Source organism: Callorhinus ursinus, unplaced genomic scaffold, assembly GCF_003265705.2.
Source record: "Callorhinus ursinus isolate GAN/ISIS: 27379988/994484 unplaced genomic scaffold, GSC_fseal_2.0 scaffold35, whole genome shotgun sequence".
In the NCBI taxonomy this organism is placed as follows: Eukaryota; Metazoa; Chordata; class Mammalia; order Carnivora; family Otariidae; genus Callorhinus; species Callorhinus ursinus.
This window is the reverse complement of record NW_027397097.1, coordinates 2,300,269-2,314,058: the sequence shown is the minus strand read 5'-3', so window position 1 is coordinate 2,314,058 and position 13,790 is coordinate 2,300,269. Positions and strand designations below refer to the sequence as shown.

The 13,790-nt window shown below is 46.2% G+C and overlaps 1 protein-coding gene across 4 annotated transcripts in view; it reads left to right on the top strand.

The window, feature by feature from the left end:
* CLPB (ClpB family mitochondrial disaggregase) overlaps positions 1-13,790 on the top strand; it is a 173,870-nt gene that overhangs the window by 19,349 nt on the left and 140,731 nt on the right. For all 4 annotated transcript variants that reach the window (XM_073879641.1, XM_025894277.2, XM_025894279.2 and 1 more), the window contains exon 3: positions 9,911-9,997. In XM_073879641.1, the coding sequence (XP_073735742.1) occupies positions 9,911-9,997 (87 nt within the window). The remainder of the gene's footprint in view (positions 1-9,910; positions 9,998-13,790) is intronic.

The window sequence follows — 13,790 nt, the reverse complement described above, 5'->3', positions numbered from 1 at the left end:
ACTAGTCACATGATCAGATGAGATCATAAATGTCAGGTGCCTGATACATAGTAGGCCGCTCAAGAGGTGTGCGTTCTTTTGACTCCATCATTCAAGAGCCAAGTATGCTGTGTGCTCACTGACCCTGTACAAAGAGCTCTCAGAGTGCCATGATACTTAAAGCGCTTGTTTGTGTGTTTGTCCCATTTCCCCAACCCCAGTTCAGACTGGGAGTTCCTTGTGGGCAAGGTCCATGTCTCTTTCATCTCTGGACCCTTAGTGCCCAGCATAGAGCCTGGCTTGAAGAAGATGCTACTTAAGTTTTGTTACTGGAATGAACCTGATCTTTGCCCTCACCTGTCTAGGGGGCCAGGTATTTTGAACGGCTTTTCACAGTCCAGTCTTTACTGAAAAGCTCATGGGTTTCTGGTCCTTGACAGTGGTGGCTCAAGTGCAACCCTGTTTGACAAGTTTGAGCCACTTCTGTGTCTCACTGCCATACTCATGTGGCAAGCTTTCTGGCAACCCAGCCAGCTACCCAGCTGCCCTCCGTAGCAGCCTAGAGTCCTGCTGTGGTGCCAGTAGGTGGCGCCCATGACCCTTTCCCACACTTCAGCTGCCTAGACAGGGCTTTCCTTCTTGTCACCAAGTTACCAGGGCAGCAGCTGACTGGGACATAGCATATAGCCCTGGGCAGTGGTACCCCCATGAGGGTGCCCTGGGCCACCCCCTCCCCTTTCTAGCCTTGTATTGTTGCTTTTCATGTTTTATTGCATCCCAGCCATGGCACACACTTCTTGGGGAAACAGAGACGTTTCCTCAGGAGGATCCTAGGAGGTCAGTAGTGGAATTGGTGTTTCTGCCTGTCCTTTCTGGCACAGCTCATGCCTCTGCCTCTAGGAAGTTTTCCCTGTGGTTCCATTGCTCTGACCTACACTCACATGGTACCTTCTCCCGGGTCCTCACTTATATTTTAGTTATTTTCCAGGTGTGGAGTTGAACAGTGAGTGCCTTGAAGGCAAGGACACTGGAACTCATCCTGCTCAGAGTCCTATAATAACCACGGTCTCATGAAAAGTTTGTGGAATGAATGGGTGAATAATAGGAAATGGGTTCCTCAAAAAGTTGTTATCTAAACTGAAGGACATTCTGCAAACTAGCCTTACTCTGCAAAAGTGTTAGAATTATGAAAATCAAAGAAAGGCTGAGCAACTATTTATTCTAGGTGAAAGGAAACTGAAGACACATGCAATACCTGATTCTCATATTGATCCTGGCTTATATCTGGTTTACGGGGGAAATTGCTCTAAAGGATATTATTGGGGTAGTTGATGAAATTTGAATATTAGATAAAAATATTTTATCAATGTTAAGTGTCCCAAATTTGATCATTGTTGTTTAGTGGTTATGTAAGAGAATAGCCTCGTACTAGGAAATATGTGCTGAAGTATTTGGGAGTAAAGGGGCATAATGTCTGAAACTAACTCTCACGTGGTCCAGGAAAAGATAGCGAAAGGAGTGGTCAGTGGTCAAGCACAAGAGGCAAAATGTAACGAGAATCTGAGCAAAGGACAGATCTGAGGTTTTTTTGTGCTATTTTTGTAACTGCTCTGTAAGCTTGTTTGAAATCATTTCAAAATAAAGTTTAAAAAAATAATCTCTGCACTTTAATCTGTGTCAGGTTCCTGCTAGAAACTGTGAGAGCTGGGACAAAGAATGGTCACCCAGCATTGGACTTCATTCTGTTTAATCCAGCACTATTCAGTGAGGGTCTGATACAGCTCCTCCACTGTGTGCTTTTGAACAAATAGAACACTTGTGGTAATGACAACTAACATTTTCAAAATGTAAGTGCTTTGCATACGTTATTTCTTTTGGTCGAGCTCAGCACCCTTGTTAGGTAGGTCTGGCAGGCTGATAAGGTAAGGTTACTTAGGTTCAGAGAGGTTAACATAACCTGCCACGGTCACACAGCCTGGAAGAGACAGATGCAGGCTCAAATCCAAATTAGTCTAGTCGAAGGCTGATGCTTTGTGAACCTCCATGTTTGTATGTGTAAAAGGAAGCACTGGACTGATCTCTGCAGATTGTTCTTTATCTAGAAATTTAAAACCTTATATGATAGGAAATAAATAGTTATGAAGCTTGCAGTCTGCATAAATGCCTTTCTCCTCCCTCACTATTCACCCGCTTCCCTTTGGAGTAGTGGCAGTGTTGGAGTGGGCCATCTCCCTAGTAGGGAGAGCATCTGGAGAGCTTCCTAGAGGAAGAATCCCAAGAGGGGCCTTGAAGGAGAATGCCTAGTTCAAGTAGCAAATGCAGAAGATGCCAGAGAGGCCTTGTGTTTGTGGAATTAGAGTACCAGGAGCCTGCCTGAAGGCTGCTGGCCGGAGCTGGGTTCTGAGAGCAGCCTTCTTCCTCCCTTGCCCTGCCCCTCTCAGCCCAGGCTGACTGGGTAGATAAGGCGCAGATGGAGGCTGTGTGTGGATTCTAGCCCCAGGCGCCTTGCTTCTGCTCAGCCTGGCCTGGTGCTGTTATTACTGTAAACAGGACCTTCTGCGAGGCTCCAGCCAGAGCCCTGTTGCCCAGATAGTGATCATGATTGAGTCTGCATGGCTCACTGCTTCCAGGCCTCTGATGCAGGTGGGCCAGGGCTCCCCACCCTTCAGCCCCCTCCCCAGCTGCAGCTGAGAGCTGGTTAATGTGAGGGATCCGGAAATCAGTTGGAACAATGCACGATTGAAGTTCAGTGGCCGCTTTGTATTGATTGGTCATAAAGAAAGAGGAAGAAAAATCAAGTGGTACCTCCCTCCCCTGAGTGGAAGAGCTGGTTAGCCAGAATAACTCAAAACTGCCCCATATCCCTGTCTGGGACTCTCTCCCTCCTATAGACAGCAGCCCGAGGAGTTGTCTTTTCTTTGGAAGTCTTGCGAGTGCCTGTGTCTGTTAGGAATCCACTTCTCAAATTTTGACGTTATACATATTTAGAATCCTAAGATTTTAGGACTGACAGGGATTTGAGAAATCCTTTGTTCCGTTATTTTACCACAGAGAAAAGTGAGGCCCAGAGAGACAGATTAGGATCACACAACTAGTTACTGAGAAAGCCACGACTAGAATCCATGGCCTCCAGCCCCAGGCCTGCATCTTAAGTGTCCCCAGCCCTGAGCCTGAGAAGCTACACCCACACTCTCCCACATATACATAGGAGCCTAAATTCTTTGAAGAAGACAGGCCCACCAGTATAAAACCAGTAACTTCCAACACAAGACCAAGGTACTGATGAGAGTGTGTAGGGAAGTGCTGTAGACATGTACTCATTCAAGGCCGTGTGTGGCCCCCTGGTGCCAGCACAGGGAGTGAAGAGACAGGAGGGCCATGCTGACTGGAGGGGGCGGGGAGGAAACTGGTAAATGTTGATATAGATTAGCATAGGCTTCTTGGAGAAAGAAAGGGTAAGGTCCCCCCGCCCCAAGAAAGTTTTGCTTAAAAAAAAAAAAAGCAATAGTATGTTCATTGTTACAAAAAACAACAATAAAATTTAAAAGAATACAGAAGCACTCACAGCAGGAAGGGAGAGTTTGACTCTCTCATCCTCTTTTCCATCAATTGTTTCGTGTTTGGTCCGAAGCCTTCGGAACTCACCTGGATCCCTGATCAGAACAGCTTTGTTTTTCCCCTTGATGTGTTAGTCTCCTATGGAAATCTTCAGGTCTTGGGCTAGGGGACCCTTATTCTACCACTGCCCTTGCCTGGGGATTTGAGACTGTTTACTTATCAATCCACAGAAAATTTTGTACACCTTCCACATATCCTAGTTTACTGTTACTTCCTTAAAATGGGGTAGGTACTAATTAGAAAATGATGATAGCACAGCCCTTCCGTTTGTCCAGTACTTTATTGCATGTCGAGTATTTTTTTTTAAGATTTTTATTTATTTGATAGAGACACAGCGAGAGGGAACACAAGCAGGGGGAATGGGAGAGGGAGAAGCAAGCAGGCTTCCCTCGGAGCAGGGAGCCTGATGCAGGGCTCGATCCCAGGACCCTGGGACCATGACCTGAGCTGAAGGCAGACTGAGCCACCCAGGCGCCCCGCATGTCGAATATTTTTACATATTTTGGCTCATTGTTTCTTCGTGGTACCCCCTTGTGACTACAGAGTAGGGCTGCTGGGGTCCTCTCCATTCTTGAAGAACAGGTGTGGGAACAGGCTCAGAGAGCAGGAGCTGTCACTCAGATGAGGGGACCAAGTAAAGTTCAGAGAGGCTAGGTCATTCATTCATCCGTACCTACCCACCCAGTTAGTACTGGAGCCTGCATGTGGGCCAAATCCATCCTGCTTCTTCCCCTGCCCCCCACTACTGCCTGAGATCTGTGCAAGATACGGGGTTCAACTCCTGACTGCTGGTGTGGCCTCCTCCCTGTCCGCTGCCCTGGACCACCCCCAGTTAGTGTCACCCACCACTGCCCTGCCAAGCGGGAGACCTGGTTCATTAGGGAAGGGCCTTCCACAAGTCTGGAGGGAGCCCAGAAAGGCCTGCGGTGCCCAGCCCCCGGACACAGGCTGCTCTGCCCTGAGTGGCAGCCCGCATTAAGCATTCCACTCATCATCTCAGGGATGATGGAATCCTAACCTTTTCGGAGACACCATGCTCTGTCACAAGCATTGCTCTTTTTAAAAGAGATTAATTCACTTGCCGCATTTTGTCTGTTGGTGAAAATCACAGGGGAGAGCAGGGGTGGCTTTCTCAGGCCGCAAAGGCCCTTTCAGCCACTCTCAGCAGGCAGCCACCCCGCACGCCCAGCTGGCCCAGACTTTGAAATGACTGCCCACTGGGCATTCACTTGCAAAGCAACAAAATGAAATGGAGGAGACCTGTGTGTGTGAAATGCTAACTTTGAGGGCTGCTCTGCACAGAAGGGAGGTGGGGGAGGGGCCCCACCCAGCTCTGAAGGAGGAAAAGTTGTTTGTAGTTGGGTTCGCTTGTGGTGCTTTTTAATGTTGGTTCTGGTCCTTCCTTGATTTAACAAGTGCCACCACTCCTTATGGAGTGCTACCATGTGGTATCACTTTTAATCCTTAAAACCACCTTGCACGATAGATATTAATATCCCCCATGTCACAGCTAGTAAGCGACAAAGCGAGAATCTGAACTCCAGCCCTTGGACTCCAGGGTCATTGCTTTTTTATTACACCTGAGCCCCAGGAGGCTGCAAAGAATGATGCTCAGTCAGGATGCTAGGCAGGGCTCAAAAGCTGGAGTGTCACCGAAGAATACTAAGATTTGCCTCCTAGAAGTGACCCTTCAGGTTGGTGGCACCCTTTCCTTCAGGTTTCTGTGCCCCCTCCTGAAACCTGCATGGACCCAGGAGGAGGCTGAAGCTTAGGATGAGATACCTTCCCTAGCATGTTAGAGCAGGAAGTGGCAGCCCTGACTAGAGCCCCGGCTGCCTGACTGCTCAGTGCTCTCTCGGCTCTGGTCGTTGACAGGATAGCAAGTTTGGAGAAGCCCTTTTTCCCAGCAGTCCTCCTCTTAAAAGAAAATCCTGGGGCGCCTGGGTGGCTCAGTCGTTAAGCGTCTGCCTTCAGCTCAGGTCATGATCCCAGGGTCCTGGGATCGAGTCCCACATCAGGCTTCCTGCTCGGCAGGAAGCCTGCTTCTCCCTCTCCCACTCCCCCTGCTTGTGTTCCTGCTCTCGCTATCTCTCTCTCTGTCAAATAAATAAATAAAATCTTTAAAAAAAAAAGAAAATCCTGCATTGTATGGAATGTAATGAGTAGCTCAAAATTGTTGCTAATCAGAGACGCAAGCTAAGACAATAACATGAGACCCCTTTAGACCTATCGGGCTTGCAGTCAATAGGAAGCTGGCAACTGCCGAGTGTTGGCCAGGAGCGCCCCTGTCCTGCTGGCAGGAGGGTAGATGGAGCAGCTTTCCTGGAGAGGACCCTGGCACAGTGGCATCGAACCAAGTAACGGAAACCCAAAACCCAGGGATCCCACTGCATGTACATGCCCCAGAGAAATACTCACACCCATCCAAAAGGGCACATGCAAGACGATGTTCTTTGAGCATCGCTTTTGGTGGCTGGGACATGGAGGCTGCCTGAGTGGGTAATCTCTGGGAGAGCAGAGAGGGAAAAATGTGGTGGATGTACCATGGAGAATTATATAGCAATTCCTAAAAATGGAATTATTGTATACTTAGCAGTATGAGTTTATCTTAAAATGCAGTTATTTGTGAAAAGAAGTAATAAACAGAAATACATATGTGTGTATGTATATAAAGAGAAAACCCTGCTTGGCTCAGTTCTGGAAAGCAAGAACCTCTGTCTTGTATCCTCCTCAGGAGCCGGCATGCAGCTGGGCACAAAGTAGGTGTGTACACATCACATGTTTGTTGAATAGATGAATAGAGGAGTGCCTGGAGCCAGGCTGGATGAACTATCCAGGTCATCCTGTGTGACCCTGTCTTAGAATCCCTGGGTATTGGCCAACCTGCTACTGCCAGCTTCAGACTAGAACACATTGGTCCATCAAAGGGGTGGAAGTAGGGTAAGGTGGCAGGCCAGAGTCACCCTGAATTGAACACCTGTTATACGCCAGGTACTGGGCTGGGATCCCAGCAAAGTAGAGGTTAGTGTCCTTATTTGATAGGTGAGAAAACTGAGACTCAAGAGAATTGATTTGCCCAGGATTATCTAGCTGGACTAGAATTTGAATCCAGGTCTAATTTATTCCAAAGTCCTTTATTCATCCTTTTCATTACGCTACACTTGGCCCTCAAGGGACATGAGGAGGAGGCATCTCCATCCTCTTTCTTCGGCCCTGCCTCCAGAGCAGACCTGCTTCCAGAATTCTCAGGACCCAGGCAGGGAAACATGGGTCACTGACCCACTGGAGACAGGAGGGATTCTGACTGCACTGAGTTTTTCCTGGCTGTGTCCTGCTTTCTCATTTCCCTGCCCTGACTCATCTCCTTTGGTTTCATATTATAGCAGCCCCCAAACTGTCTTCTTGTTCCCACTTTCTACTCTCTCCCCTTTCAGACTCAACTTGCTTAAGCTCTCAGGTTAATTTTGTAATTTCCTTTGCCCGGAAACCTTCGGTGACAACCCCTCTGCCTGTGGTGAGAGCCTAAGGAATGCCAAAGAGGTTTCTTCTCTGTTGCCAGCTTTAGTTGATTAATGGTGGCCTATTGGAACGAGTGTTGAGGAGGATTCTGAGGCTTTTTCAAAGGCTCCACAGGAGAGAGCTGCCAGGAGAGATTCACGATTTCTGACTTAGATGCAAGAGTGTAGGACAGTACCCTGCATGCCAGACATTTGTCAACCCTTTAGATTGGGTTTTTAACCTAAAATCTGTTACTGATTTCATAAGAGCTATGAACTCCTGGACATTGTATGTAAGGAAAGAAAAATTTCTTTTTTGAGTATGTGTGTTCCTATGCACTTTTCTGGAGAGAGTCATCAGCTTGAAGCCTATGGCTCAAAAAGGTTTATGCCCACCGCCTTGGTAGCTTGGCTTTAGAGGTCCTGTTGTAGACCCTGCATACCTTGGCAGCTGCTTGTTTCTTTGCTGTGAACTGTCACCTGGATGAATCTACCTTCCCATTGCTTCCCTGCTTCTGTCTTGTTCCTTTCCTTTTGACTGGTGTGCACTTCCTCCCTTGCCTCTAAATTGTTCCTGTTCTTCAAGGCACACTTCATGTCTTTTCCTTCAGAAACCTCTTTGTTTTGCTTCAGCTGGTCCTGATTTTCTAGCCTTCTGGACTGAGGACCAGAGAAATGAGGCTATCTGATCAGAATCACAGGATCAGAACTCCAGGCTCTAAACTTTCAGACCCATGCGCTTTGCACAGCACCTGCTAAACCAGGGCAGGTTTTGTAAATTAGGAAGGAGTTTTTGTGCAAAAAGAGATTTTTGTCTCATAGGGCTCTTAATATTCTTGGCCATGGAAAATTGTTTCTCCAAAAAGAAGTTTAACTGTGTGTGGTAAAGAGGCCCAGGAGTTTCACCAGAAGAAATCCTCCAAATTAGAGGTGGGAGATGAAGGTTTCCCAGCCTCCTCTCTTGACAATCCTCCCTCACATTTTGGGCCCAGTCATGCTGCCTTCTCTGGATGAGAGGCTTTACCTCTGCCTGACATACTCCTTCCCCTCCCTCAACCCCATTTATCTGGCAACTCTCTGGCATCACCTCCTCAGGGAGGACTTCCCAGTCGCTGAGTCTGGGTTAGGTTCCCTGGGTGTGCATCTGCAGCCTGCGCTCCCCCATTCACAGAGCTCCTCCAATGCATGCTTGTGTGCTTGCTGGCCCTGGGCTCCGACAGTGCCTATCTCCTCCCTGTGTCAGCGCAGGCCAGATGAGTGCGACATGCTGTGGCTCCTCCTCCCAAGCCTTGTGCCCCTGCTTACTTCAGCCGCACAGAGCTTTTATTTGACTTGATCCAGACAAGCAGTTACTGCACATTGTGGCACAACCCCGCCTCCAGACTCTCTGCTGGTGCCTTTCATTTGGAACCCGCTAAAGAGTCAGCAGCCTCCCAGTTCCCCCAAACACCCTCCACCCATTCCTCATAGGCAGATCCTGCCTTGTTGGCGAATCGTTCTTGACTTTTGGTCTCACGCTCTCCTGGCCTCCTGCAGCACTTCTGGTGGGAAACCACATACTCCAGGCTTTGATTTCCTACTATCCTTAGTTCCCCCCCTCCACAACTAAATCATTTGCTCCCTAGGGCAGACCCCATGTCTTCTCACCCCCCACCCCAGAATCTAGCACAGGACCAAGGACATACAGTGATTTGCTAAAGTCAGTTAAGTCTCTTGTCTTCCACATTCCATGGAGCTAGGTTCGGTCTGGAGGAAGGGCTGTGAGGTGACAGGAATTCTGGCTATAGAGCCATTATCAACCTGAACTTCAGTCACTGATCGCCCTTAGCTGGCTTTGTGACCTTCAGCGAGTCATTTCACCTCACTGGGCCTGTCACCTCATCCATGAAAAGAGGTTAACATCAGTTCCTTAAACTTGTGTGAAGAGTAAATGAGAGCATATGTGTCAAGTTGTGAAGGCAGTTCCTGCTTACAGTAGGTGCTCAGTAAGAGTTGGTTCTTTTTACTCCCTTTCTCTCTGTCCAGCCCCACATTGTAGGGCCCCTTGTTCCCAGGACCCAGAATTCAGGATTTTAATGATATATTTAAAACCCTGGAGCCAGGATCCAAGACTGTTGAACTCCTACTGTGTGCTAGGCACTCCAGCAACTATTGAACTCCTACTGTGTGCTAGGCACTGGCATAGAGAGTCAAATAGGCTCATGTGGACTTTCCTAGAAACCTAATCTAGCATTTCTAACATTCTTCCCATCTTTCCTTGGGTTCAAGATTTTCAGTTTCCAAACAGCCACCATACAGAGAAACTTGAGGATGTGATCCTTTGGTAAACTGGGAACTACCTAGATAGGCAGTGTCATTGGGCATTCAGTGCTCCTCCATGAAACATAGGGGAATTCTAAGGACAGAGAAGAGATCTCTGGACTGGATGAGCCAAGGAAGCCTTCTCAGGAGGGAGTTCTCAAGCCAGGATTGTACCCCATAGCATGCTAGTAGGATTAGAGTAGGCAAAGAATCAGGGAAAGAGCATTCTGGACTAAGGGAATGGGAGTGTCAGGGTATTAAAGTAGGGAAGACACATTCTTTCCTCAGAAGGTAACAGCAGGGGTCAGACTCATTCAAGGGAAGAATGAGAGAGATAGGAGAGGCCTAGGGTGAGGGGAGAGTGGCCAGAGGAGCTGGGGTGGGTACTTAGTTCTCAAAGGCCTTTGACTATTTCCAGATTCACCTAGCCTCCCTGTTTGTTGACTGTCTCATTTCTTCCACTCCTACTTCCGCAATAAGCCATATACTGAAAATATTCCTCTGTTTCTTTCTAGGCTCTTGTCGGAAGGTGCAGATGTTAATGCAAGGCACAGGCTTGGCTGGACAGCACTCATGGTGGCAGCCATCAGCCGAAATGACAGGTGAGAGATCTTCTACACAGGGCTCCCTTAGCCTGAGCCTTGCAGACCACATTCCAGAACCCTCTCCCAACCTGCTTGTCTCCTTGTTGTCTTCCCCAGAGGCAGGGTGATGGACTGAGCTGAAGGTCAGGTCTATACCTGGTATAATGAAAGTATAGAAGATGGGGAAAGGGAAGAGATAGCCTTGGATCCTGGCTCCATCTTTCATTTGCTTTGTGACCTTAGGCGAGTCATTTGCATTATTGAAGCCATGAAATGTTTGCAAGCCTGTGTTAAGTGGTTGAAGGTACACATGTGAGTTCCCTTCATGTTTTTGTTATCCACTGTCTGTCCATGTGGAAGAAGCTAGTCACCGTCCTCAGCGAGGGCTCCACTGGGCTATTTCTATGAAGATTCTGATGGAAACTGGGGGGTAGGGGGGTGGCACTGCTCCCCTATCATTGGAGGCCCTGCTCTTTTCCTGCCCACTTCGCCATTCCCTCAGAGGGAAGCTATTTTGTAAAGGTTGAAATAGTCCCCTATGGGTAGAGAGTTATTTCCAATGCTCACAATTGCCACAATTTGCCAAAATTCTCATTTTGCAGTTGAGAGAACTGAAGCCCAGATGGAAAAGATGATTTGTCTAAGGTCACACAGGAGTTAGAATTTGGTCTGGCTTGCAAAATTTGTGTTTTACTTTACCTCACTGCTGCCTCCGTGTGCCAGATCCTGGATGCTACTTCTTCATCCCAGTCTCTAGCTGTAGTTACACTGTAGTTATGCAAAAGAATTGATTAAGAGCAAAAAGAAATGCTTTCATAGAAAGCAGACTGGGCACTTTAGTAGCAGCCATGGAAATTGATAGTTTGAAGTACCAGTTTTAATTTTTTCTTCAAGCTGATCATTAAGGCTTTTGTCTGCCACTACTGGCCTCCTTTGGAAGGATCATAAATGTGGTGGAAACCGACAAAACAGGGATTTTCTAATATAGAGGTGGCACTGCATCAGACGGGCTGAGAGACTTAGCTGTACTTGAGATAGGTCTCTCTCCTCTGTTCCTCTGTCCTGAGCCTGTTCTCAGCACTCCATTTCCTTATTTGCCTCTTAAGCTCCAAGCACTTAAAAGAAAACTTGGTGTAAATAGGCTTTGCAGTTGAGAGGCCTGGAATCCAGTTCTGGTTCTGACCCTTAGTTGAATTTCAGAATTCTGGGGGTACCCTGTTTCTTCATCTGAAATCAGTTATTTTCACAAGCATGTGGTAAATATCTACTCTGAGCCAGACTTTGTGCTAATCATTGGAGAATCAGAGACCTTGGGAGCTCAAGGTCCAATGTAGAAAAGAAAGGCAGGTAAGTGGTCTAATGTAACCACTGATGTCAGAGCCATGTGGACAGGATATTATCAGAGCAGAGGGTATGAGGGGACTGAATCTGGCAGCAGAGTAGATTCCCGCTATATTTTTGCGAGAGCCCAGTGAGATAGTGTATATGCTACCTGTTACAAATGACCAATTGTTATTCTCTGTTACCCACATTAGCTGTGTCTACACACAAACGTGTTTATTCTACCACTGATACTCCACCCACCACCACCTCCACCCCACCCACCGGTCTTCTTTCCCAGCTGGCAGCTCTCTCCATCCACAAGAGATAGCAAGCAGGTGGTGGAGAAAAGGGAAGGGGGTGTGTGGCCCTTCTAGATGTAGTATTTCCAGCATTGAGACAGACGAGGAAATAACACTATACTTAAGAGTATTGTCAATCAGTGTGCAGCTAGATGGTAGATGTGCTTTGGGGACACTTTTCTCTAATTCTAATGACTTCTTGCCTTAACTGATTGCCCTGTCTTTATCCAGTGCCATTAGCAAATCAGTGATGCTTGTTGAGCAAAGTGAGAGTGTTGGCTTGTATTTACTTGTTTTGGTTCTTGGAACTAATTATTGGTGTTTTAAACATCCATTTTGTGTCCTTCTCTTCCTTCCAGTGTCTAGGGACAGATTTTTATTGAAAGTGGCATACCTTTTAGGTTAATTTATTCATATCATAATTTTTTTTTGGCACCTACTGTCTGCCAGGCACTGTTCCTGACAGACAAATATCCCTACCTTCATAGAGCTTACTTCTATACTAGCGGTGGTCCCTGGGTAGTAAATGATAAATATATTTATATATTTATATAAATAAGATATATACTATATTAGAAGGTAAGAAGTGCTATGGAGAAAGGAAAATAGAACCTGGTAAAAAGGAATGCCTGAAGTACCTTGATCAGGGTGAGTAGGCCTCATTAGTAAGGTGCTATGGGTGTGGTCTTAAAAGATGATCATGTTCATACCAGCACAGTCTGCCAATAAGTTTCTCCTTATTAGAAGTATACTGATCCTTATTTCATCAGTTACCAAGCCCTTCTGGAATCATATTGGCCAGGACTGAAATGCCACCATTTCAATTAGACTTGGATGAAGGGAGGATAGAGGGACAGCACCCCTTGCTTCAAGGCTGAAGCAGAGAACCTTCACCTCCATTAGATGTTGTCAGCCCACAAGCTCAAAGGAGAGGTCCTGAGAGGATCCAGTCATTTCACCCTCAACTGCCTTTAGTGAGTGCCTGTCATGACTATGTCTTTAGGGATATAGCACAATAATCTCTATCATTAAGGAGACTAACATCTTGTGAACTGTTATTTGTATATGTATTTTTTAACTTAATTTTGAGTAGTAAAGATAGTACTATTTTATTTAATTTTTAATAAAAAATACAGTCCTATAGAACAAAATTTTAAAAGTATGTATGAGAACTTAACTTATAATTTATTCTCTCCTTTTATTTCCAAAAAGGGTTTGCAGTGACTCAAATTAAAATAAAAATATAAATGTACACAGGAGAGTTAAAACTGGATCAGGATCAGAAATCATATTGGTAAAAGGAAAGATAATTGTATCAGGATTGAACCAGAGATTTTCTTTTCTGAAAATAGGCTTATTGTTTTTGTAAAAATAATATAGAGAAGAAAGTAGCAGTCAACTGAATTCCCTCTATCTAGAAATTGAGCAGTGTATGTGTGTGATTTCACATAAATGGGACCATGCTATACTCACTGTAAGTCAGGTAATTAGTGGAATTAAGTATTACTTTAGATGAAGTTTCCTGATGAGCAAGGCAAAAAAAAAGGGATACAGAGAGTTTGGTTCTTCAGGAAAGAAGAACTTTGTTCTGACACCCCTTTCTATTATCATTTTATGTATCCAGCAAACATTTTTTAAAACTATACTATGTTTGGTGCTGATGTGCTGAGCTGTGACGGATTCAGATAATAAGCATCACAGCCTTTGCCTTAAGAAGCTTCCTTGGACTGCTGACATCAAGGACTCGAGTAACATGGTGGCCATTGTCTTCAGTAGCCGTTCTGCCAAAGATTTACCAACATTCTACTAGGATGCTCCTTTGGCCAGCCCTACCTAGTAACAGCTTGGGTGAAGTAGTGACTTGAGGAGCAGTTGCTGGGGGCTGACCCTTTTTCCATAGTGAGGCCTCCATAAGCCTCATGCTATAGGCACTTGTTTAGCTTGAGTCTGGGTGCCTCATTCTGTGTTGCACTTTGACCCAGCCCAGCTAAAGGCTAAGCCACAGGGTCCCAGGATGATCACTGTGACTTAGCAGAGCCTTCACCAGCTCGTGCAAATATACCCAGCCTGCAGCTAAATTCAATTAGTTTTTCTTTAAGAAGAGAAAGAAATCCAATTTTACCAAACATGGACAGACGGTGGAAGGCACTTTGATGTTACAACCTCTCAGTGATGCTTTACTTAGTCAC